This window comes from Clytia hemisphaerica, unplaced genomic scaffold (assembly GCF_902728285.1).
Source record: "Clytia hemisphaerica strain Z4C2 unplaced genomic scaffold, Clytia hemisphaerica genome assembly, whole genome shotgun sequence".
Classification (NCBI taxonomy): Eukaryota; Metazoa; Cnidaria; class Hydrozoa; order Leptothecata; family Clytiidae; genus Clytia; species Clytia hemisphaerica.
Genome location: NW_027103668.1, coordinates 359833 through 385547, shown reverse-complemented (window position 1 = coordinate 385547; position 25715 = coordinate 359833). Strand labels below are relative to the sequence as shown.

The 25715-nt window shown below is 35.8% G+C and overlaps 1 protein-coding gene across 2 annotated transcripts; it reads left to right on the top strand.

The window, feature by feature from the left end:
- Positions 1-5176: 5176 nt before the first annotated feature.
- LOC136803304 (sterol regulatory element-binding protein cleavage-activating protein-like) lies at positions 5177-24648 on the top strand. 2 transcript variants are annotated; one of them, XR_010846128.1, is made up of 25 exons: positions 5177-5349; positions 5608-5731; positions 5907-6034; positions 6198-6383; positions 6767-6801; positions 7998-8200; positions 8834-8918; positions 9177-9306; positions 9966-10078; positions 10445-10539; positions 10897-10995; positions 11464-11533; positions 11722-11819; positions 12415-12656; positions 13475-13679; positions 13961-14154; positions 14619-14799; positions 15477-15562; positions 16259-16490; positions 17119-17202; positions 17589-17798; positions 18739-18804; positions 19492-19676; positions 23234-23374; positions 24181-24648. XR_010846128.1 is itself a non-coding variant. In XM_067060027.1 (23 exons), exons 1-23 carry the CDS (start codon positions 5213-5215, stop codon positions 19678-19680), a joined length of 3192 nt encoding a protein of 1063 aa, XP_066916128.1. In that variant the 5' UTR covers positions 5177-5212; the 3' UTR covers positions 19681-20884. The 2 variants fall into 2 exon arrangements, 1 of the variants encoding a protein (XP_066916128.1); XM_067060027.1 differs by lacking the exons at positions 23234-23374; positions 24181-24648 and having other exon boundaries at positions 19492-20884.
- The last annotated feature ends 1067 nt before the right edge of the window (positions 24649-25715 follow it).

Sequence of the window (25715 nt, the reverse complement as noted above, 5' to 3'; positions counted from 1 at the left end):
CTCTTGTCAGAGATCTCCCCCGCCGCCTGCGTGTCTATTAGGTTTTCCTGCGGGTTCCCTCATTTCCCCTCGGATTTAAGCTTCTGTTGTCAGAGATCTCCCGCCGTCGCCTGCGCGTTTATTAGGGTTTCCTGCGGGTTCCCTCGTTTCCCCCTCGGATTTATGTTTCTCTTGTCAGAGATCTCCCCCGCCGCCTGCGGGTCTATTAGATTTTCCTGCGGGTTCCCTCGATTCCGTTCGGATTTATGTTTCTCTTGTCAGAGATCTCCCGCCGCCGCCTGTGGGTTTATTAGGGTTTCCTGCGGGTTCCCTCGTTTCCCCCTCGGATTTATGTTTCTCTTGTCAGAGATCTCCCCCGCCGCCTGCGGGTCTATTAGATTTTCCTGCGGGTTCCCTCGATTCCGTTCGGATTTATGTTTCTCTTGTCAGAGATCTCCCGCCGCCGCCTGTGGGTTTATTAGGGTTTCCTGCGGGTTCCCTCGTTTCCCCTCGGATTTATCTTTCTCTTGTCAGAGATCTCCCCCGCCGCCTGCGGGTCTATTAGATTTTCCTGCGGGTTCCCTCGATTCCGTTCGGATTTATGTTTCTCGTGTCAGAGATCTCCCGCCGCCGACTGTGTGTATATTAGGGTTTCCTGCGGGTTCCCTCGTTTCCCCTCGGATTTATCTTTCTCTTGTCACAGATCTCCCGCCGCCGCCTGCGGGTTTATCATCACTGGCAAAAAGGGAAATCAAAAATCGTTTGAGTTGAGGAATTATTCAAGTTATAAAGACCGACTGAAAATACCTTCGTGTCGTTCTGAAGGTACCCAAAGGATTGTTACAGTCACTTGGCGAAATAAGAGATTTCCAATCCTGGAAATATGTTGAAAATATGATATTTCCATTTATCGGCGATCTAAAAAATATATGCAATCTGATTGGTTAAAAAGAGTACAATATATCTTGTATTTTACATGTAAAAATATAAAGTGACGAAAAGATGTTGTTGCATTGTAGCGGCAGTAGCAATCTAACGTCACTTTGCTACACAAGTGCCCTGCGCTTTTTTCCAACACAAAAAGTGCATTTTTTGGGTCACCGATAAACCAGTTATCGGACATTTGCTCGTACAATATGGAAATATTTTACTCGTTCCGGATTTTCCGTATATTTTCCTCGCCCAAAGGTTCGGAAAATATTGTACGGAAAAATCTCGGAACTCGTAAAATATTTCTCATATTGTACTCGCAACTGTCCGATAACTATTACATACTTTTGTAAAGTATATTGCTATACATTAAATATGGAAATACGACTTTTCTATATTTCCATATTTCATGATATTTCCAAATCTGAAATATCATATTTTCAAAATATTTCCAGCTTTTGGAAATATGGTATTTCCAAAAATTGGAAATAAATATCTTGAAAGTATGATGTTTCAATGAATTTCAAATTTGGAAATATCATGAAATATAGTATTTCCATAACTTTGGAAATATAGAAAAGTCATATTTCCATATTTACAAAAGTATATATGGAAATATCATATTTTCAAGATATTTCCAGGATTGGAAATCTCTTATTTCGCCAAGTGAGTTGACGAGATATTCGATTTAAGGAGGTTCGAGTTATGTATAATGTACTGTATTAATGGTATTGCGGAAATTTTAAGCGTATTCTTAGGTTTTAATCAATTATATATCTATAAATATAATCAAAGTATATTAAAGTTCAAACCCTTATAGAATATTCATCATTCGAAGAAGCATAACTTTGCTATATTATATACTATACCGAAATTTCTAAACCTTGTGCATTGCATTAAAAATTAAAGGTAAAATAGATATCAATATTTTATAAATGAGTATCAATAGGCTCAATAGCCATGCATGCACTCGAATAACCTTAAGAACATAGTTCATTTTTTTTAAATCAAGTAGAATCGTAGAAACATTAAAATAGGAAATTCTTTAAAGATCGTAATATAATAATGAACCTTGAGACAAAAAGTTGTATTAGTACTAGTAATCGTATGGTTTGGAGTGCAATTAACGATTAATCACGAGTAACAAAGGAGAAAATAGTAATTACGGTATTTTCTCCTTTGTTACGAGTGATTAATCGTTAATTGCACGACAAAACATACGATTCCGAGGTAATCGTCAGTAAACATTCGAAAACCTCCTTTTTTTCTTTTGTTTAAAAAGAAAACATTGCAGTGTAATTTTTCTTTGTTTTCAATTAAAAGAAGCTATTGTAAAGTAAAATTTCTTTGTTCCTTTTTATATTGAAGAAAAAAAATGTCTTTGTTTTTTTATTATAGTAAAAAGAAGTCTCTGACACAGGACTTGGGAGAGAAAAGAATAAGGGGACAAAAGTGTCCCCCCGCCGAAGAGTGCAAAAAGTGGTAATAGTGCAATTAACGATTAATTGCACTCCTCTTAACCAATCAGATTCGAGTAATTTTGCACGGCTGACGATTACATATGTATTGGTTTGAAATGAGAATCAATAATTACAACGTAAATTTATAACAAAATAAATAGCGTCATGGACGATTTAACACTTGAAATAAAAGTTCTAAAAATAGCGATTATTAATCGTTGACCTTATCTTAAACCCATATAGTTATACTATCAATTTCAAGTCCAACATGTTTTTAGATTTACCATCACTTATCAGATTTAAATTTAGGAATAAGAGATTTTCTCCATTTGAAGAAACACGGCCGAAAAGTAGAAAATTCTATTAACTACACGCCAATAAAATATAAAGTTTATCATATTAAATTCAGCATTTTACAGCTCTTTTGTAGCTCCTCTTTTTTGGACACGAATAATCATCTGTATTGTGACGTTTGATGCTGGCGAGACGTGCCCTAAGCCAATTTCTCCATGCCACCGATAAATTTGTTAGCAATTTGCGAGCCAGAGACATTGTTGACGATAGGATAAATTTTATCTCTCGATATTCAGGCTCCGGTAAAGGAGGTTAAAAATTTAATGACGCTATTGTTCTTTTTGGGTTTTCAACGGCAGGACCATTTTCAGCCCTGTGAATTCAGACAATATCATATCAGCACTTAAGTGCCGACCAAAACCATCCTTAGTAGCTTGTTTAGGTTGGCAAAGACAAAATAGGAAGAAAATTAACGAACTATCAAATTCAGCTGCTCTATAATTGTGTTATTAAGTTTTATGTTTTATAAAGAGAATGGAATGAGGCTCGATTATCATGTGTTATCAAATGACAGTTAGTCACACTTAGGAAATCTACTCCTGAATCAAGTTCACAAGACAATAAATTAAAACTTGAAAGTTTGAAACAAAATAAAACGTGCAGCAGCCAAAATCAACCAACCAAAATTTGTCATTCAATTCCTGAGACAGCGCTTCGCTTTTTAAGGCCTAGTTTATACGCTAAAGTAAAAACAATTCCGCACATGTAAATGGGTTGTTTGAGGTCCGGCAAAATTTCCAGGAAATAGCCTATCCAGCAGTGCACAGATCTAGGTGGGTTCCGTCTCCTCTGTAGATCTTTTTCTTGGGATGTTGATCTTCAAATTAGTTCTCAAGGTTGGCTTTGCTCAAATTATTTCATCTATGGCTCAAATTTTAGGCAATTTCTCATAGTTTTTGAGAACGTTAATTTCATTTAAAAGCGCCGGGTTATTTTTCCATGAATCCCTTTAGAAGTTTTGCGGCGCATTTTTTGCTTGAGAGTCAGGTAAACAAAATAGCGCTTTCGCAGCATTAATCTTTCATACGCATTTTGGCGGGACGCCAGTGTGACTAACTCGTAACTGAATGATAACGCAATTAGATTAACCTAACAAATAATATATTTCCTCTTTAGGTCGGCAAAGCCGACCTAAAACATTTCTTTTGTCGGCACGCCAACCTAGAGTGTAAATTACGTCAGCAAATAAAAGCCAACTTCAGCTCAAGATACGTTGGCTTTCAAGTCCGACCTGGATTCACAGGGCTGATTTTTCGTTTTAACTAATTTTATGTTATACTTCGAAACCACACGAAAAGAGTAGACGGGTCTCCCAGCTAGCATAGCCCTCAAATGAATGACCTGGCTGGTCATTTAAAATACAAAGTTAAATCAAAACAAAAATGGTAGAGTAGTTGCAATAAATAGGTGCGGTTAAATCCTGACAATGCGGATCTATTTTCCACCTCCTATCTCTCGATCTCCTTTTCTATTTTCTAGTTTCTGAGACTTAGTTTCTCATTTCTGACTGAGTTTTCATACCTGTCAATCATTTGTTCATCAATTTCGACCAGTCTAATTTTCGCACCGAGTGGGATTCGAACCACCACCAAAGAAAGACCTTCGGATCCGGAAGCCAGCGCTCTATCCCTTGAGCCATCGCCGCACAGCAAAATCACGCAATTCATAACATTTTATACCAAACTGGCAAAATACGGGGGTAATGTTATTATAATATGGGTAAAAGTACCCCTTTTTTAACCTGACTGAAATTCGAGCCGTTACTAGCAACCCTGCGGGGCCCAAGGCGCCGAGTATGCACCCGGCACAGTGACAAGCCGTTACTAGAAACCCTGGCCCTACATCGAAGACGCCAAAAAATAAAAATTTAAAGTTTCCGCATTGTCAGGATTTAACCGCTTTTCTGCAATAAATGCGTAGTTCATTTGTTTTGACATTTTCCTGCTTTGAAGTTTGATTGGTCAGTCATTTGATGGCTATGCAAGTTTCCCTCCACTGATGCAAGTTACCCGACTTCACGGTAACGTGCAGTTTTGTAAGTGTTTTTATTTTCTCTGAGAGATAAAAATAATAATTGAATATTATTAAAAGCTATTTATTTAAGTATATATTTTATTTAAATTTAAATATATGGCTAAATAAAAAGCACATGGGCTCCTTCCAGAAAAAATTTGGGGGTGGACGACAAGAATTTTCAGATAAAAAAAAGCACTCTGAAATCCAGTCAATTTTTTAAAGTGCTTCAGAAATTCCGCTCAATTTTTTATTTGAACCCATTGGAATTCCACATATATAATTTGTCAAAAATTTGAAAAAAGTATCGGAAATTCCAGATTTTTCCACCAAAAAATTGATTCCAAATAATTTTTGATTTGGAGGCCTACCCCCAGGTTGATAAAAGTTAACATTAACGATCTAGTTGTAGATAACAATATAAGAAAACCAAAACTTTCTTTTTCAGATGTACTAACGAAAATTGAGTATTTAACATGATAAATTATTTCTATAAGAAGAGGGATTTACTTCATCATCATTTTGGAAAATTTTATTTCAAATATGGATGTTTTTGTTCAACACATCCAATTTTGATGATTGCAATAAGTTGCACTGTTGTAATTCTGTGCAGGTAATTAACATGACTATTATGATGGTTCGTTCTAGTGTATCTTTCAACCTCATTTTATATTTTGTACTATGGTACTCTGGGAGATTTATCAATTTGAAAAGTGTAAAAAACCGCTACACCTTATGATTTTCCACACAGTTGGATAATTTTAGATTTGGCTTTATTTTGAAGTAGAAGTTCAAGCATAAGTGACAAAATGGAAAGGGCCTCTGATTCTTTTAACATCGGCATAAAATGATCTTTTCCCCTATCTTTCAGCTTACCATTATCAAGCTTTCCAATCTTCGAAAGGATTATTGCTTTCATGTTTCAACGAATCAGAGTGAATTACATCACCAAAATATCCCCACTTGATGGACAAAACCCAATTCACCAAAATGAGGTATAATTTTTCGTCAAAAATATGAAATAACTTTTTTTTCAAATCCTGCTATAAACGCCTTCATACATAAAAGCAACCAAATTTCTAATAACGTCATCTTTTTTTGCACTCTCTACTAGTACTACTTTTTCTTTCCTCCTTTAATTGTTTAATTGTTGAATTTTTCTTTGCATAGGTCTTTGGCTATGTCCAGCAGATAAACGTCAACGCTACCATTCATGGACACACTATTCTGTCAAAGGAGGAAATTGTTGACAATATTTTATCGACTAATTCTCTTCTCATGCTGGATAAGGAGTTAAGGTCAGAAAACTGTAAAATGAAATGGATTTTATACTTGATGCTTAAAGATCTTTAACTCTATAATAATGTAATATTATATATAACAATGTTTTACGACAAAGTATTCTAGTGGTTTAACCTGTTGAATAAGTGATACTTAATATTCATTTTATTTTTTTCCAAGGGAGCCAGCGGAAGATTGGAACACAGCATGTATGAAACTTCATCGAGATCCACCTTCCATGAAAGCGCTGAAGAAGAGAATGAAATTCAGTCACAGTAGCTTCCATCATGATTTGAAACAAAGAAGATTTTATTTGTTGGAATGTCTTTACGTCTCACCAAATCTTTTGTATGATAATGGAAGAAGGTAAGTTTTTTTATTTTGAATGTATTAGTTTTTGTTATTGTTTTTAAAGCACTTTTCTTGCCTTGTTTTTCTTTAAATGATCAATAACTGGGCAAGTTATGAAAACCATAAGGGAATTAAATTGATGAGAATTGATGATTTGCTGCATTTTCTCCTCAAATTTAAAATCTGACTCTAGCTAAATTGCAGAAATAAGTTTTTCATCCTTTCCCAAAATAACGTTTGATTCAGTCTGATTTCTTTAAGCGATTTGTTGTAGCTCATCAAAATTAGTTCTCCTCAAAATTAGTTCCTAATAGTATTTTGGTGAGTTAATTTACATGCTAATAAATCTTCTTCGAATTTATTTAGTAACTAGTTTTTCAATTTTGTACTATTTTCAGTATTGGTTTGGATGAATATTCTGTTGGTTTTCAAGGTATATCCTCGCATCTTTTCTTTTTCAAAAGATTTGTTAACATGAATTTTAACTCGCATCATGGTTATCTTTCAGAATAATTTATACTCCTTATAATTGCTTATTCTATTACTATATTATTGATTACTTACACATTCTACATGGCTTGATTAACGGTCGGAAAACAGGCATTGTCTGACTTAAAACTAAAACGCTTCTTGTCGGACGGGTTTTGTAGGAAGATGAATTTAGATTTTGGAGACATATATTTACCAGTCATATTTCCAGGCCTTTTCTACTACCGGATAACGATGGCAGAAACACAATCTTTGCTTGAATTTTGAAACTCAATCCTAATTTTTGTACATGAGCCAGAAAAAGCCCATTCTGACGTTAATTCTAAATTGTGTTTTAATAGTTCCCAACTAATTAAGCAGAGCCTGGGTTGATTATTTTACTCTTCGAACTGAATTTAAACTCAAACTTTGAAATAAAAATGGTAAGCACCAAAAATTTGGTTTGAATAATAACTCTGGAGAAGGGGATGGTATGGTAACTGATCATTTCTACAGCTTCAGTTTCACTTTTTGGACCTACCGGGAGGTCCTTTAATTTGACCGTTGTCCGTTCGTCTGTTACAAGCTTTTCTCGGGATTGGCTCATTAGTTTGTTGTTTTTTTTTGAAGTAATTTTTCTCGGAAAATTTTTTTTCGTCGTCAAATACGGATTTTCGTTTTTTGGGGAAATTCCCTTTTACCATTTTCCTGTTAGCAGCTTTTCTCGGGATCGGCTCATTATTTTTTTTCATTTTTTGCACAATGATACAAAATAGCAATGCCTAAAAAGTGACGGAGCCCGATTTTGAAAAAAAATTTGGGGGGTAAATTTGGGCCAAAAACTACCTAAAAATAAGGTTTTTTGGTTTTTCCAGATTTTTGTCAGAAAGATAGAGTGCAAGGTACATTAAAATGTGGCTGAAGTAATTTTTCTCGGAAAACTTTTTTTCCTCGTAAAATTTTCAAAAAAAAGACGACCAAGTTACACAATGATAAAAGAAAATAAATCAGACGTTTTTGCATTGTTCTAAAACTTATTGTGTTTGCTCAATACCAATAGTAAAATGTAGAGCACCTACTTTTATCTGATTATGATCAACAGGTAGGTCCATTCAGCATGTTGCTTGTTTTACTTTATCTACCCTCATTTGTTTTATCTAGAGTTGATACTTGGCTATCCGATCCAGTATTTCAAAGGAGATCTCACCGATAATCCAACACAGCACATTTCCATCGTCTTTACATTGTTCCTGAAAGATAATTACCAGACCTTCAAAGAGAACCTGGAAACGAATCTGACCAGTTTTGGATTGAAGAATGCTGACAGTGCTGAGAAAAAGCAAGCTTATAAAATCAAGTATAATGTATGTATAATTTATAACAAAAGTGTACAGAAGCAGAAGAATCCTACCTTTACCAATTTATATTCCCAAACCTTTTTGTCTCTTTATATTCTCATGTTCGAAAAAATAGCCCTGATTAGATAATATATATTTGCGAAAGTTATGACTGTTTATTGAAGGATTTTCTTTCATCTAATACATATTTAACCAGTTTGCTAATCTAGCAAGAGCATTCAAACTTTTACTTTTTCGCCATAATGATTCAGCATGTATCATGGGGTTTATTATAATACTTAATTTTTTATCGTGATATTCTGCTAAGCGATGATATGAATTTTTTTTTCACAAAAAATGTTTACGTTTACGTTTTTCACACAGTGAACTTTGGTAGAAATCGCTACAATCGATCGTTGCCAATATATTATGGCACATTTCTGGTGGTCAAATTTAAATACATTGCAATAACCTCCCCCTTCCCTCCGAACAATTTTAGTGAGAAAGAAAGATTGCTTGGCCGGCCCTTAGCTCGCGCGACAACATTGTTTGGGGGAGAGGGGGAATGCTCCTTTCCGTGCTTTAGGTTTTGTCAATGATTTTACAGTAGGATGATTGGTGAAAGAAATTATCTAAATAACTTAAACTCTCATTTTGAAGTTTTCAGATGATTCAGGACCAGCAGAATTACTACCTCTTGGACTGGCGTATCTTGTTGTCTTCTTGTATTTATGGTTTTCTGTTGGTATGTATTTTTTTAAATATAAATCACACAAGACACTAGGGTGGACACTAGGGTGAGCCTAGCCTAGGTTTGTACACCAAAGAAAACGCAGACACTTTTTTGACCTCCCTAAAACCAAATTTTATATACAATATTATATTTGGTTTTAGGGAGGTTTTTTGAACTACAAAATATGGTTTCTTCAAGCAACATTTAGAAGATAATTTGAACTCAGTTAAAACTATGTTGTTTAACCTTCCTTCAATTTTATTTATTTAGCTAAATTTGATTTCATCCGAACAAGATGGGGACTTGCATTTGCTGCTGTTATGAATTTTGTGTTCTCTTTTATCATGGCTATTGGTGTATGTGCTTACTTTGACGCTTTACCAACCAACCTTAATGTCGGGTAAGATTCGAGGGTATATTTGGTACCTTGATGTTCTATTGGAGGGTTTTTTGTTTTCATTAAACGGTTTTATTTTTACATAAGTGTTCCCTTTTCATATCTGACATATATGTTCTTTTACATCTGGATTTTATTCTTTCCCAATCAGCCCATCCCCCGTACATTAAAATCCATACATTCGAAACTAGTGGATGTTTATTTAAAAATTCGAACTCAACTTGTCAGGTGATCTGAGCTTAAATACAAATTGAACTGGTGTTTTCCGATACATCAAATAATAATGGGCCATTTCATTTTATACCTATACAGGGGGATGAACGAACATTTCCAGGAGGTAATTCGAGCAGAATTTCCAGGGGGTGTAAAAGAGTGTATTTTCATTTTTCCAGGGGATAAGAAATTATCTGAAATTTCTAGGGGGTAAAAGACTGATTTTGGTTCGTTCACCATCACTTCAAGGTCTGAAAGGAAATTCTCTAAGGGTTTCTTTGCAAATTTTGCCATTTTCCAGGGGTATCCTCACAATGTCAAGAAATGTTTTTTGACTAGAAAAGGTTCGTCTACCCCCTTGTATGGAAATTTAATAGAATGGCCCAATAGCGGCATTCTTTTTCACCGTTCGACACATTAATAAAATTGGAAATGCTTTCCATTTTTAGGGAGATTTTTCCATACGTTGTGATATTGATCGGTATCGAGAACTTTTGGATCATCACCAAATCAGTGATGACAACTAAGAAAGATTTATCAGTGAAAGAACGCCTCGGAATCGGTAAGCCATTTTCCCCTCCCTTGCGCCTCCCTTTTCTAAAAATGCGTAAAGTCGTTTCAGATTATTATATGAATACCGCTTCCGAACGTTTTAAAATCATTTACATCAAAATTGACGGTGGTTTTTTGTGAATGCATGTTTTTAATCTGAAAATGTCGCATTAGTTCTATGCGTTCATAGATTGTAACAGGTGTAGTGAACATGTGTGTTTGATTTTCAATTAAGTCGTTTAGGTCATTTCTCAAAAATGTTTTCTTTATCTGTCTTAAAACGAGTCTTTGTAACACTGGAAGATTTTCGATTTATTTTCACTAATACACCTCAGGTGGCGACAACGTTTTGATTTGGATTCCATTTGCTTTTAAGGGCTTGGCTTGGAGGGATGGTACATTACGAAGAATTTACTCGTTGAAATATCTTTGCTCGGGTTTGGATATATCTCTGGAGTAAAGGGTGTGCAGGTAAAAGCTACTGAATATGTTCATGACATTTGAAGTTTTCTCATTTTCTCACTCCTAGATAACCGATCTTGAAATAATGCGAAATTGTCATTGCTCCTGCAAGGTGTTTTTCATGTCAGCACCGTCACCACCCCAGATAAAATGTTTGTCATACCTGCCCACACTCTTATATCAGAGCATGGTACCCAATTCCCCTCACATGGTATGGGTTGGGTGACCTTCGCTTCCACCATTCCCTTGTCAAGTAATCGTATAAACGAGTTAGAATCGAACCCCCCGTCTCCCGTGTGAGAGTCGAGAACGATAACCACTACACCTGACTACCTTACATAGCAATTTAACATTTTCTTTCTACAGGAATTTTCAATTTTCGCATTGGCATGTTATTTATCAGACTTCTTCTTGCAACTTGCCTTCTTCACTCCAATCTTGGCTGTCGATATTCGGCGTGCGGAAGTAAGTGGAACATTTTCTGTTTTTTAAACATCTTTTTTATCAATCGGAGAAGATAACCTTCACTTCGGCTGTTTTAATACTTTTTGTGTACTTGAGGCTCTTTTAAAGTCCTCAATCTATTTTGATTAGCTTAGGCCTTTATTGGAAAATCGAAGAAAGGAATAGGAATCGATGGGCTTTAAAAAAAAAAAGAGCCAGAGATAAAAAAAAACAAAGAATCTCAATTTTCATAAAAACGGCTTTTTTTATAATTGAGAAAGAGCTGAACTTTAACCTCTTTAAAAACAAGATAACGATTTGTTTCATTGGTATATAAATTCAATGTCAAAAAAGTGTGAAAAACTATTTTCTTGTCTGGTAGAGTACCCTGAATTTTTATATCAAATTCAAAAAACCTTATTTTTCGGGCTGAATCATCTTAGTTTGAAATACTACGTTTTATGATGGCTATAAATGTTTCCGTTCCAGGTTGGCTTACCGTTCAGTAACCGTTCAGCTTGGAAGTATGCTTTGTATATTGATTTGGAAAAACCTAAAGGTATGACGATGAATAATTTTCCCAAGTGTGTTCTTACTTCTTTATCCAATGTAGTCTCTTAACTCAAACCTGTATAAACCTGTATTACTCAAATGTCTCCTTAACTCGAACAAGTCCAATATCGGCAAAGTGAACAAAACATTCTATCATTTTATTATTCTGCAAAACTATTTTCTTTCAACGGTCAGGTTCGAAGAATACAACCGAGGAACCAACACAGCATGGTGCAGCTGTTCGCATGGCATTCGGTCTAGCGCGCTATCGCGTTTTACAACGATCTGTAATGGTAAAAAAAAACCCTTCTTTCCTTCTTTTTGATTCTCCAAGATGAATGAAATAACTATTATCAATTCCTTACTCTTGAGCTACCTTTAAGTGAACTAGTTTTTGCGGTTGAAAAAAAATTCGAAAAATCGCATTTCGCGGGAATTAATTTTCGCGCTTTTGCCCTGTTTTGGATACATTTCTTTCATTTTTCTAGGGATTTTTCAATTTTTATATAAAACAATAGATACTTTTTTATAGAGCTACTCTTCTGTCTTTTCCAAGCCAAGGTAGGGAAAGCATAATAATGCGTCATTTTTGCTGAAAGTAGACCACGATAGAAACCTTCACTGCTAACGTTTATTTCAAGGGTCAGAGAGAATAAATTACTAGATAGAACTTGTCCTTCCCTTTTCAAAGCAAAATAATGCGCCATTTTTGCTGAAAGTAGACCACAATAGAAACCATCACTGTTAACGTTCATTTCAAGCTCAATTGTGACGTCACTTCATTGAAAATGGCACATTATTTTGCTTCAAATAGGGAAGGAAAGCTCTATCTAGTAATTTATATAAGATACCTGTGATCATGAATGGATAATCACTCTTTCTATACAGGTTTTCATTATCATGTACTTCGTGTTTATCATTTATCACCCATTCCACGAACTCGTCAACCCAGGGCCCATGGATCTCAACAAATTGAATCTGAATAATCGAGACGGCGCGTCACAATACATGTCTTGCTTAACCGAACAAGATGTTGCATCACATAAAGGACCGATACCCTCATGGTTATTTTTGTGCAACAAACATTGGCCTGAGCTGTTTAATTATTATTTCCAGCATTTGAATAATAAGTAGGTTATTATATAGTTCATAGTATGTACAGTGGAGACTCCATAACTCCAACCTCTATTCACGATATTGCAATGTCTTCTGACATTACATCACGGATCCAACAGCTGATTGGTTGTAAGTGACGTAGAATCAGTCAATACGTCACTTTCAACCAATCAACACTGTTGGGTCTGTGGAAGACATTGAAATGGTGCATATCATGAATTAGTTATTTCTCGAATATTTCCTTAGCTAGAAAGTTTGCTGGCTCCTTCGGTTAACAAGCCTTTACTGTATATAAACAAGTCTCTATAACTCGAAATTTTCCCTAAATAGAACAAACATGCGTTCCCTGTGCATCGTTCGAGTTATAGAGACTCCCCTGTACTTATAGTCTCATTTCAGTAATAACTTTTTAAATTCATATTTTAGAGTAGTGAAAAAAATTTTGCTGAAGGGTTTTTTTGTTTTAGTGATGTTAGATTTGATCATGATTTCATACTTATGTTTGAAATTTTAATATAGTGTACACAATCGATCTGATGCCGTTATCTGTTTAGCCGGAAAACCAGATGGATCGGATCCAGCATGCTATGCGCGGGACGTGCTAATAAGTTCCCTTTCTTTCTCTCAAAGCCCCTTTTCCCATTTCCTCTACGCCCTTTTCTGATGCCGTTATCTGTTTAGCCGGAAAACCAGATGGGTCGGATCCAGCATGCTATGCGCGGGATGTGTTAATAAGTTCCCTTTTTTTCCCTCAAAGCCCCTTTTCACATTCCCTCTACGCCCTTTTCTCGTGTGTTTCTCTACCTTAATGGTTATAGATTTATTTTCACAGGTCTTTGGTCATTCTTCCAGAGTTGAAGGTTTCGACGACATTAAACGCTGAAGATCTTGTCCCACATATACATGAACCGAATAACTGGAGCACATGGTTGATCACTTTCATGTACGAGACCTCTAAACCGATCATTGCAGTTTGTGCAATCATTGTGTTCGCAGTCGCCTACAAAGCCGTCAATGTGATACAGATGTTGCTTAAGGTTTGTGCATTATTCCACTTGGACTTCTATGAAAATTTGACTCGATTTGGTTTGAAATGCTTTTAATTTAAAACTTTTTAATATTACATTGTTCGAACTTCATTTATTGCATTTTAGTCTCCACGAAGTGCAAAGTAAAATCTTTTTGGTCTCAAAATCCAGCAAAAACTTTGCTAGGGGAACCTCGGCTAATTTGTACGACCAACTGCTGTACCAGGATAATATACCTTCAAGCTTTTATCCTGCTAGCTTTTAAAACATCCAATTCAAACTTTCCTTAGGAACTCAACACGGATAACGACTTGTATACTTGTGAGACGCATGCGTTAAAAGTTCCCACAAGTAAACAATTTCCGTTCAAAGTCACGAAGCTTATAGTTGACGAGCAGGATATTTTGGTGACGGCTTACGTCAATGGATCGGTATACGTGTGGGATCTGTACAGCAATTCTTGCCAGTACTACATCAATCGAAGGTTTGTTTGTTGATGGCTTAGTATTCAGCTTTATAACTCCTGATACGCTTTCTCATTTCCTGGCAACTAAAATCATTGATTTGAGCTTTTCAGAATTTGATATCTTAACGGAAGCACTACTCAGAGTGGGGTCTGTCACTTTTAACGGACGCTATGTTTGACTAAGTTGCATCGATTGGGTACTAGTATTTTCTTTAAACTTTGATCAAAAATTGCGGATATAAGTTAGAATAAGTTAGATAAGTTAAAAAACCCGGGTTTTTAATATAGGTTAGTGGTATCGAGTTTCAAAATACCGATCCCCGGTTTTCGGTCATAGTTCACCAGGATTGACTTAATTTTTCAATTTGTATATAGCGAGTACTTTTTTGAAAATCTAGAAATCAATTTTTTCAAAAGATTCATCGTGCGAAAAAGTTTAAAATGATAAAAAGATTCTTTCAAATTTAACCTAATTTTTGCAGAGTGCGACGCGTTTACAACATGGCAATATCAAGAAGTACAAGCTTTCATTCGCTACCAACCCCCGAGGATGCTCACACGAAGAAAAAAGAGCAGAGTCAGCAGAAATTACCACGAGCTGTCTGGTCAATTGCTTACAAATCGGACGTACTTGTGGTTGGATGCAATAAAGGAAGTGTCGAAGTAAGTTGACTTGGCATTTGTTGACTAAAAATTATTTTATTCGATCTTGAATTAGCGAGCGGTTTTTCATTCCATTTCTTAAGGCCGGTCTCAACTTGCGTGCGCTTTGATCGCACTTTTTCGAGCAAAGCTTCCACGCTATTGGTCAAAAGAAAAATGAAGCTACTCCATTGGCGCGATCTGACGTGACTGTTGAAAAAAGTTAAAATGTGTTCAACTTTTTTTTTCGAGTGCGCGCTACATTTTTATGACGTAATCTTTTTTCCAAGCAAAAAAGATTGAAGCCAAAAGTGCGATCGCAGTGTGCGCAAGTGGAGACCGGCCTTAAGTGAGTTCCACTTTGATGAATTTTAAAAAATAGAAGGCTTTCAAATGCTTTAACGCAAATCCGATTTTTTTGCTACTGCAGGAGCTTCGAAATTTAAAGTGAGGTCAAAAATCGAATGTTTGGAGCCCGGAAAAAGCCATGACGTCTAGTATAATAGGCTAATCTTGGATACGTAACTGTTTTTTGATTGAGTCAAACTTAGATAACGACCAACGAATATTAAAATTGGTCGGTCAGTCATACCTGCTTCCGCAGTAAACAATCTTAAGTTTCCCACATTAGTCTTGGCCATGATAAAGAGGTCTTTGTCCTGAATTACTTGATTGAATCCGGTTATTATATTTGACAGGTTTATTCGTTGGAGAGTGAATGTTTGCAATGTTACCATCAATCCAATAACGAATCTGGTGTCGTCTCTGTACAAATTATCTCTTGGTATGATTCGCATCTATACTTTCGTTTTCGTCAACGAGCACAGGCCTGAAAAAGCGTACTCTGTACCAGAGTGTATCTCACGTTTATCGCTTTGCAGTACACTCTGTGCGCATTGTCTGTTTGATAAAAGGAGAATTCCCGTACGGAGACCTCTGCGATGAAGTATGATTTTTAAATAGCAACACTTCTCTCATCGTCTCCCCTCTCTCATCAGCACTCCATCGCAGCGGTCGGTTTGAAAAATCTCAAATGAGAAAAGACAATGACAACAGACAATGGACAGAAACAACGGCAATGAATTTTGAAATAAGCCGTAGATACTGGGTCTATGTACAGACAAAAATAAGTGGGGTAGAACCAGATTTAACGGCCGAAGGCCTTATTTTCCGTTGATTTATTAACTTCAGTTTTTCGAAATAGCGAATCCTTTCTCAGAAAGTTTGTCACATCTCAACCAAAAATCAATTATTTTTCAAACTTACCCCTTTCAGTCCCATGCAGTTGCATAGCAGCGGGTACCTCCAGGGCCCAACTTAATGGTCTATTTCTTCGGAACTAAGAATTTTTCATGAAATTTTGAAGAAAATAGATTCGGGCGTCCCTTCCCGCGAAACTTTAGATTTTTTTCGTTTCAAAAAGTTCTAAGCTCTGGCGCTGAAAGTGTTAACTTTAACAATTCGAATTTTTTTGTTTCAGTTTACGTTTCGTAATTGCACATAAATCGGGAATCGTCGAATTTTGCCATATAAAAAACGCACGTGGTAGCCGAAAACGAGCAAACTCGTTGCCCAACGAGGAAAGTACCGGCCAAGTTGTCGAACGAGAAATGGAAATATCTCGGGTCGTCGTCGTTTCCAATCAACCAATCATATCAATGGAAATCGCTCTTAATAAAGTTTTTGTTGCGTCTGATCAGGGATTAGTGAAGGTGAGAGGCTCTAAACTCTTAGTATTTTTTCAAAAATGTGTATCTTAGAGGCTTAGTTGCATACAACAAACTCGTTAAAACACGCTTCTCCTTGCTGAAAACTTTTTCTAATTCCCATATGCATATGCACATGCGTCCTTATTAGACTCGTCAGCACTGCATACTGCACCCTGGCTAGGCAGATCAAATTGACTAGCATCTCACGCCATAAACCTAATTGTGGCGCAGACTTAAAGAAGGAGTGGACAGAAAGGAAATCATGATCTCAAAATACAGTTGACGCTCTCTAATTCGATCTTCAAGGAGAATCGAGTTTCCATCGAATAAGGGAGTGCATCGAATAGTAGAGCGTCGTTTATGAGAGTTTCTTGTATACGGTGACTTTAAATATCATCGAATAATGGAGCTTATCGAATAATAGAACGTCGAATAAGAGAGCGTCGACTGTATATATAACCGGGGGACACCTTAATTTTTGGAATAACCTGTTTCAAATCGATGATCCGAAATGAGGATCTCTATTTAAATCAGTTTTTATTATCAAACAGAAATCACGATCACGGAGTATTGACATGGATGGGAATTAATCCTTTTAAGCCTGATCTATTGAATCTTTTGTTGCTTTTAGGTGCTCCGAGCGAGGGACGACGGAGGAATACCACTTCAATGTCATATCCCTAGAGACCAAGAAATCACTTTCTTAAGAACTGAGGTACAGTATGAATCATTAAAACCCTCAATATAAGCTTTTTCACTATCAAAATGAATCATGAGTAATCAGGACTGATTGCGCCTCCAAAATCCCAAAATTTTAGACCAACAGAAAGTTGTTATCGAAGTGCAGTTGACCTGATTACCCTTGATTGCTTTCGCCCGTCAATGGCCTATTAAAGCCATAGTCGCTATGTAAATCGAATGCTTTCTTCCATAAAGGTATTATGTAATTAAACTTAAAGCTCAAACCCTCCACTTTAATCGGGAAAAACCCTACTCACTAAAAACTCTTTTATGAAAAGTTAGATCCCCAATTAAAAAATGGGGAGGGGTACACACTAAGGGAGCTGATATTTATACTTGCATCTTTTGTTGCTTCTTCAGGAGAGTCCAGAGATGGCGTTGATAGGCACGTCAACGGGAACAGTGTACGTTGTGAACGCAGTAGGTCAGTTGGAGAAGATGTTGAATTGTAGTGAGGATGAAGTGATGTCCATTACTTCTGATGATGATTATATTGCAGTGCATTGTTATGATGGTTGTACTACCGTATGGTTGAAAGAAGGCTACATCAAATGGTGGAACATTAATATGGTATAATCCTTTGTCTTTTGCTCGCAATACACCTATTAACATGTTTACTTCCAAGCCTTTTTCAGAAATCGAAAATTGAACCTTACACAATTTCATCGAAAGTTTGACCTTCCTTCCTGAGTTTTGCTTCAAATACCTTCAAATTATATATCTATGTATGCCAATCGACGCAGAATTGTACGTAGATTCCAAAAAAGTAGTAAAAAGGCTGCGGACCTATTAACCCTTAAAACGTGAGATGATTGGATTAGTTTATCAGGGTTTACCAGGATTGAATGGCGTCAAAATTCTTTGTCTATGAGATTGCAAAAACTTCAGTCATTCATTTGACGTCAACACTTACACAACTTACAGAAGAGTTGATAGTTGTATTTGCTGTGTCTCTGAATGATACTTTAATGGGATTAAATTTCGCGGGGGTTAAATTTCGCGGTTGGGCCTATCCGCGAAATTCAAAAATTTCGCGGGGACTTAATTTCGCGGGTGGCACTATTGGGTGGCAATATTTTCACGATTTTGTGACTTTTACTGTCAAATCATGCATTTTGGTTCTTAAAATACACATTTTTGGCGCTTCTTTTATGCCAGTAAACATTCAAATGGTATTTGTTTGACATATTTTGAGTTTTGTTTAGAAATATTTCGCGGATGAGGCCCTTTCAAATTTCCATTGGGACTTAATTTCGCGGATTTTCGCGGATGAAATTTAATCCCCGCGAAAGTTTATCCCATTAAAGACCGAAGGTTGTTACAGAAAAGTTTTCAAAGAAAAACCCTGAAAGTCTTTTTTCCCAAGATTTCTTCAATAATTTCACCATATTTTTGACCATTTTACATGAAACCTTTCACAATAGTCAAGTCTACTTTAATACTATTTCTTCTAAGAATTGGTCTTGAATTCAAGTTAGTCTTTATTTTCCTCCTGATTTTTTTAATTCAGCTAACGTATGGAGCTGTGCATGAGATTTTGTCCTTATCAAGGTACTGTCTTGCTGCCATTACTAAGGTACGTTTACTGGTTTTATATTCTTTTTGTTTAAAATTGACATGCGAAGTAGGTTGTAGCTTACTAGACCATCCCTCTTATATTTCCGTGACTTCTAGGGGTCTACGATTCGAATCAGTGTAATACACCTTTCCCGAATTGTTTGGTATTTTTCGAAGGTCATCAAACCATATTGAAAACTATATATTTGTATTCCTCCTATAAAGACAAGCGCATGCTGAAAATTTGAGCTCAAAAGCTTTTTTCTATCAATTTTTATGACTGTTTTTGTTCACGGTGAAATCACTTATAAAAATTAAAACATACAGCCCGGCCTCGTTTCCATGTAATTCTATTGTTTATAAAGAAATTTCAAATAAAAATAACTCAAGAACCGGAAGTGCTTTTTTCACAATTCTTTTTTTATTTGTTTAGTTTTGCGAGATACAATTTTATGAAACTAAATAGAAACACCCAAACACTAAAACAAAAAAGTCAAAAAGCCTAAATAACAATTCGGGAAAAGTGTATAGCTATTTCTTAGAATTCTTCTAAATACTCTCTGCTTGCACCTTATAAACGGCTGCCCTGTTCCAATTTCTCATGTTTATCCCCCGGAAAATTGTGATTCACAGCTAAGAGCGCACCTCAAATGAAAGAAAAAGATGTCCGTTTTTCTCCAATTTTCATCTTCTTTCTTTCATTCAGGAGAGTGTTATACTGTTGAGTTTGGTGACTCGTTCCGTTGTTGGATGTTACCGTTATAACGACGTACCGAATTACGGTTTAATCATGTCATCACCGGTTGTGTGTCAAAACAAAAGTTCAGTAGCCATTCCGTCTGCTAATACTATTTATCATGTCAAGTTTCCGAAACTTATCGACCATGATAGGTGACATTAAAGAGAATTATAGTAGTGGCACAGTGTTTGACATCGCAAGGTAATTAGAAGACGAGATTTTGAAGTAAGCTGGATAAATCTAGCTAAGTAGAGCAGACTTAAATTTTTAATCCTGAAGCTGCAAAAAATAACCTTGACCAAGTGAATATTTAAAATCATGTCACTTTTGGAACTTTTTATGAAAATTGACTCATTGGTATCAATTAAACTGAAGCTTCAAACTGTATTGCCTGATGAAGCACTGCCAGTCGGAACCACTACATAGAAATGACAACTATTGCCTTAACGGGAAATATATCCCGAACGGGAAGGTGAAAATAACCCAAAAAGGAAACTGTTTCCAGATTGAAAATTTCATCACTTTTCTGTTTCCCGTTTTGGTCAAGAACTTTTCATTGTTCCCGAACGGGAAGTTGAATTTTTGTAAATAAAGCAGATTTTTGTTTCCCGATCGAGAAGAAGTTTCCAAATCGGGAAGTTTTTAATTAGGAATGGGGAAAGTAGAATTAAGAAATGATTACCCGGTGGATTTCTTAACTACCCGGTGAAAGGTATTTATTTACCCTCTTTTACAATAGGCATCAGTTATTTACCTTCCACGACCATTTCCGGAGTGCGCAGAGGTCACATTCCCGATCGGGATACTGGTCAACTCCCTGATTCGGAAACTCTATCCATTTCGGGAAGTTTCTCACCTTCCCGTTCGGGATATATTTCCCGTTAAGGCAAAAGTTGCCATTTCTATGTAGTGGTTCCGACTGACTGAGAAGAATTAATCCTATCATTTTAACGTTTAGGCAGATCCTTCTCGATTGAAATTTCGAACTAAAAATCGAAATAGACTTAACCACAATCTATGGATCTACACGATACTCAGAAGCGGTAGAAAAAGTTACCACCGTTTTAACTCAGACAACAGTATTTCAGCAGCCAAGATATCCCTAGGCCCAGTCGTTAGTTTGGGGCTAAAATTTAGCAATTGTCGTGGTTACCTGTTGTTTGGGGTACATATCTGATCTGAAAGAGGCCCTTAAAAGGGGATCTAATTAGGGATATCAGAAAACTAGGCCGAAAGCATTAGCTATTGTGTTATAATATTATTATGTTCATATTTGCTAAAGATGTATAAATATAAATGCAATTTTAGAAGAATGTACTTTTACAATTTTATACTGCCAAGAACGATGTATTCGGTTCAATTATTTCATTGCCAGTCGCATTTCAAAACAAAAGTTCAATGTGCATATTCCGTCTGCCAATAGTATTTTTAAATTTATCGTCCGAAATATGGAAGGTAACTAACTGGTGGTAAAGTGGTTGGGATCCGACCGGAAACTTTTGAAAGCATTGTTTTGCACCGTATATCCATCAACCATACTTTCGTCTTTTATTATCAGCCAACTGGTTCAAAAATATATATATTTCATTTTGTAACCAGTCATCACCTGCATTACCGAGACCTGGTACCTTCGATCGATATAATAATCCACATATAACGAAGTCTTGATAACCTTTTCTTTCTATGACGATATCTGTATTTGATGAAGATGAACCTATTTTCTGTAATACTGATGTGTTAATCTTTATACTTTCTTTGTTAATTTTTGTAGCATGGTTGCTTGATGTTTTCGGATTCGAATGAAATAATTTCTGATACAGAAAAACCGATACAAATAGAAACATAATAAATTTTAGTAAAATTTATCCAAAAATTAATACTCATGAAAATTATGTGAAATCTCTAGAAACTTCGCCGTCGTTTATCTAAATGACAGATAAGTTCATGGGACGATCACAAGGATGGTCATTAAAGGAGATTTTCGTGATCCAGAATTCTAAGGTTATGTATGATTACATCGCTATGTTGCATAACTTTGTGTTCACATTATCGAGATTCTCCTAATCTAAGCAGCATAACGATAGATTGAATTAAAGTCGCGTGATTTTTTATTTTTTTCACCGAAAACGTGAGTAATGTAAATCTATTACCTAAGTTATGCAACCTAGATTCGTTTATTATTTTCAATTACATAACTTTGTGTTTTTTTTTATTGTTTAATTCTTTTTGTAATTTTAGTGATTGTTTGGGAATTCCGGGAACCATACTTCATACTCCATACTCCATTCATAATTCTTGTACTTACTTACTTGAAGGTTACTTGAATTTGATTTTTCTCAATATTGACCACCCATTTCGTTGACACCAGTGTTGTTGTAAGGGCGCCATGACTTCCACTGTATTGGATTCAGCTCCCCTCAGGCCAGTGTAACCTGAAACAAGAGGTTCATCAGGGACTGTGTCCAGTAATTTATAAAACTGACGTTTGAAGGCATTTTTATTACAGTTAGTCATTCCTTATTGGTTTAATAAGGCAATTACAGGAATCTATACATCTCGGCAAGCCTCGCCACCAATACGGTTTTTACTGACCTTGTATATCCCGTATCCCACATCGAGAAGACCGTGTAACTGATAATATTCGACTTTGGGAGGTGCGTAGCTTAATCAATGGGATATTGCATCTTCTTCCCTGTTCTAGTACTTATGTACCACGAAATGTCTCTGTCCTCACCTCTAACTCCGCCACTATTTAGTGTTACTCCTTCTAGGATACACCATGTATAGCTGATGATGTGCTTTTCTCTGCACTGTTGTAGCTAGTACATATTTAGGGTCCTCAGTCTTTCCCAGCAGTCTATATTTTAACTAGGGAAAAAAGTTTCTTATATAATCTATATAGGAAGTGTATCTATAGAGGTGTTTCTGACTAATATTTTTAGACCATTAATTTGCTTGTCTAAGACCTTTAAATTTGGTCAATAGCTCTAGTTTAGACGGCCGACTTTCTAATTGTTAGAGTAGGCAGGAAGAGGGCACAAAGTTGGTTGTTAAAATCTTTGCTTGAAAAGGTTTGAAAAAAGACATTGCATTGACGTCAAAAGAGGGCTATGTATCACTTTAGACTTTAGACATCACTTTATGCCCTCTTTAATTCACAATCAGAATAGGCAGGGCAAAAAGTGGGCCATCTAAACTAGAGTTAAGTAATCCCGTTTTCAATTGGAATCCATAGTTGAGAGCAATGATCGAGGTGGGATGACAATTGATCTCCACAATGCTAGCATAACTTCTTCATGATCCAACCCACCAGTTGTATGGCTATTTTGATCATTCCACTGATATGTTCTTTGTAGTTTGTGTCTTTGAAATCATCACTTCTAAGTCCTTGACAATTTCCTATTCTTCGATAATCACAATCTTCAATGAATCATCATGAACGACGACCATTTGTTCGCGATTCTTCAGGAATGATTCAATCAATGATAAGAGTTTGCCACCGTCAATTACATATGGCTTATGTTTATGTGTCGTCTAGGGGTCTACAGTCATACAATTCAATTCGCATTACGGTTTTTAATCATATCATCACTGATTGTGTCCAGTGTGTCAGAACAAAAGTTCAGTGGCTATTTCATCTGCTAATACTATTTATTACGTCAAGTTTCCGAAACTTATCGACCATGCATGATACAAAAAAAAAGTGTAGATGAGGAAATTGATAATCTAATGATTAATGACAAGTGTTGATGTTGACAATGTGGTCGTTGTGGAAGTAGAAGAAGTTCAGAAAACTCTTTCATTCTTTGAACACTAAATGGAGCTAAGTTTACCAATACGACCGTCGCATGTTGATGGAAATACATTTCTAAAACATTTAGCCTGTATAGCCAATATAGCCAGTAGCGGCCTGGCTTAATTTTCTTGGTGGTGCAAACTATGAAATTGGCGCCCCTGGTATCTTTGTCCTTATTTGCGCCCTATACCATTAAGGGAAACTATTAAACTGTAAGAGCAGCGACTGGTTGAAAGTAACGCCCGGAATCTCTGAGTTAACAAACTTTTATTTATACGAAGGTAGTGGTAATGATAATTTGATATCTATTTCCTTGTTGTTTCCTGGTCTTACTTTACTCTCCATTAAATATCAATGGCTGAAAGAGGCCCCAAAAATTCGAAAGTTGACAAGAATAAGGGTTTTTTGTAATTCTGGCGCCGCAGGCAAAAAAATTTGGTGTAAGAAAGGTCAAACAGCTTATAAGATATTCTAAAAAGGAGAAAGTTAGTCCGCATAACCATAAGACCACAAAAACCACAGCGAGCAGTTTCGATCAATCTCTCATTTTTGTGGTGAGCATCCTCTTTAACCCCTGGTGGATACACAACACTTCTCTTGCTTTGACTTTTCGCAACTCAATGTTGATAGTAGTTTTGAAAAAATTCGTAAAATAAAACGAAGCGCCGCAGGCGAAAAAAAATTTACATTGCACTTATTAGAAGGCGCTAAAAACGTGTCAAAGGGCGCAAAATCGCCCAACCAAACATCAAAAAAATTTTTGGCGCCCCCTTGAAAAGCTTTTTTGGCGCCCCTCTCAGGTCTTTCTGGGTGGTGCACTGCACACCCTGCACCCCCTGCCAGGCCGCCACTGAATATAGCCTGTTCTCAAATGCTTATACCGGTAATTGGGAAAATGCAAAATGGAACATTTTGATTAAGAAAAAGAAATTTTTGACTGAGAAAATTAATTGAAATTTTAAATGATTTTTTTGTCAATAAAATTGAGAAAGGGTGAAGGAATTGCTTTATATTTTCTTATTATAAGATGTAAAAAAATACGATTTTTATATAATATAATATAAACTGTAGTATAAATTTTATATATATGAGAGACTTGAAAAAAGAGACTTGTTGAAAATAACTAAAACAGAATAGAACAGTTCTTGTGTTTCCCGCCTTGTAACCCACTTGGTCTAAACGTGTCATCTATATCTGTTTTTGAAACGATTGGTTTTAATATCCTTTTCGAGGATATACATAAAATCACCAGGATTAAAATAAGGGCTTGTGTAGATGCTATCATAATTACCTGAAAATTTTAATTTACAGACAAAAAGTTAACGTTTTAATTATTAGTCTAGCAAGCTAGACGACTAATTCAGACATAGTAGAAATATAAAGCAAAAAGTAATGGAGGGAACAAATCTTAGTCGTTTGTTTTCTCGCTACGCAACTTTCTGCGTAGCTAGCCGGGAATTCTATAAGGCCGGAATACTGGATTCTTACAGTCGCTTATACAAACTAAATTTTTTTTTTATATATATATATAACTTTGCCTAAAAAGTATACACGATGAAAATATTAATGATAGCGATTTAAAATAAAAAAGTCCTAAGACTAAGAGCTAAAAACATTCGCAGGAGATAAAAGAAGACATCACCGTCTTTTCACCCATCCTCTTTTTCAGCGATGTTTATTTATGTACATTTAAATTTACGGAAAAAAATAAAGGTGAAATGAATTTTACACAAAATTATTTACAGTATTTAAACTTTTAATAATATTTTTCAATGTCTAGATTGTACATGTTTCCTTTAAGTCATTGTTTAAAATTTTATTCCACATAAAAGGCCTCGATACTTGTGATTGATTTCAGGAAATTTGTTTGTAAATAAACCTGGAATCTTGTAACAATAATTGTATTATCATATAATTTCTATACTAATGTACTACACGCATTATGAACGACTCCATTCTATTTAATTATAAGTTTCGTTGATTTTCAACCGATTCTTCAGGCATAGGCCATGCTCAACTTGTCATTTTTGACTATTTTATTCAGACGTTCTTCTGGGGGGAAGGGTACTAGGTTTAGGAGATGATGGCTAGAGATATTTTAAATGGAGAATCAAGAAATTGAGGAAAGATTTAAAATATATTTTTGGGACCTAGTCTTATGAAAGAGAGATTTTTTACTCAATTTTTGGTCCAAATTTTCTGCAAATAATGACCCTTTTAGAGGATGGGAGATGTTCTATCTTCTTGATTTTTTTCAGAAATTTGGTTAGGTTGTTCGATCTATAAAATATTCTTACCGCTCACACGTAAGTAGTGTCTCCTTAGTCGTCCTAAGGCTAAGGGTACATCTAAAGTAAACATTAAAGTTTGGTACAGGCTGCACATAATTGGGTCT

Coding starts and splice junctions, on each gene's coding strand:
- LOC136803304 (XM_067060027.1), top strand. CDS start 5,213: ATGATAAATTATTTCTATAAGAAGAGGGATTTACTTCATCATCATTTT. Junction 5,732..5,906: donor ACCCAATTCACCAAAATGAG/GTATAATTTTTC, acceptor TTCTTTGCATAG/GTCTTTGGCTATGTCCAGCA. Junction 14,155..14,618: donor CAGTACTACATCAATCGAAG/GTTTGTTTGTTG, acceptor TAATTTTTGCAG/AGTGCGACGCGTTTACAACA.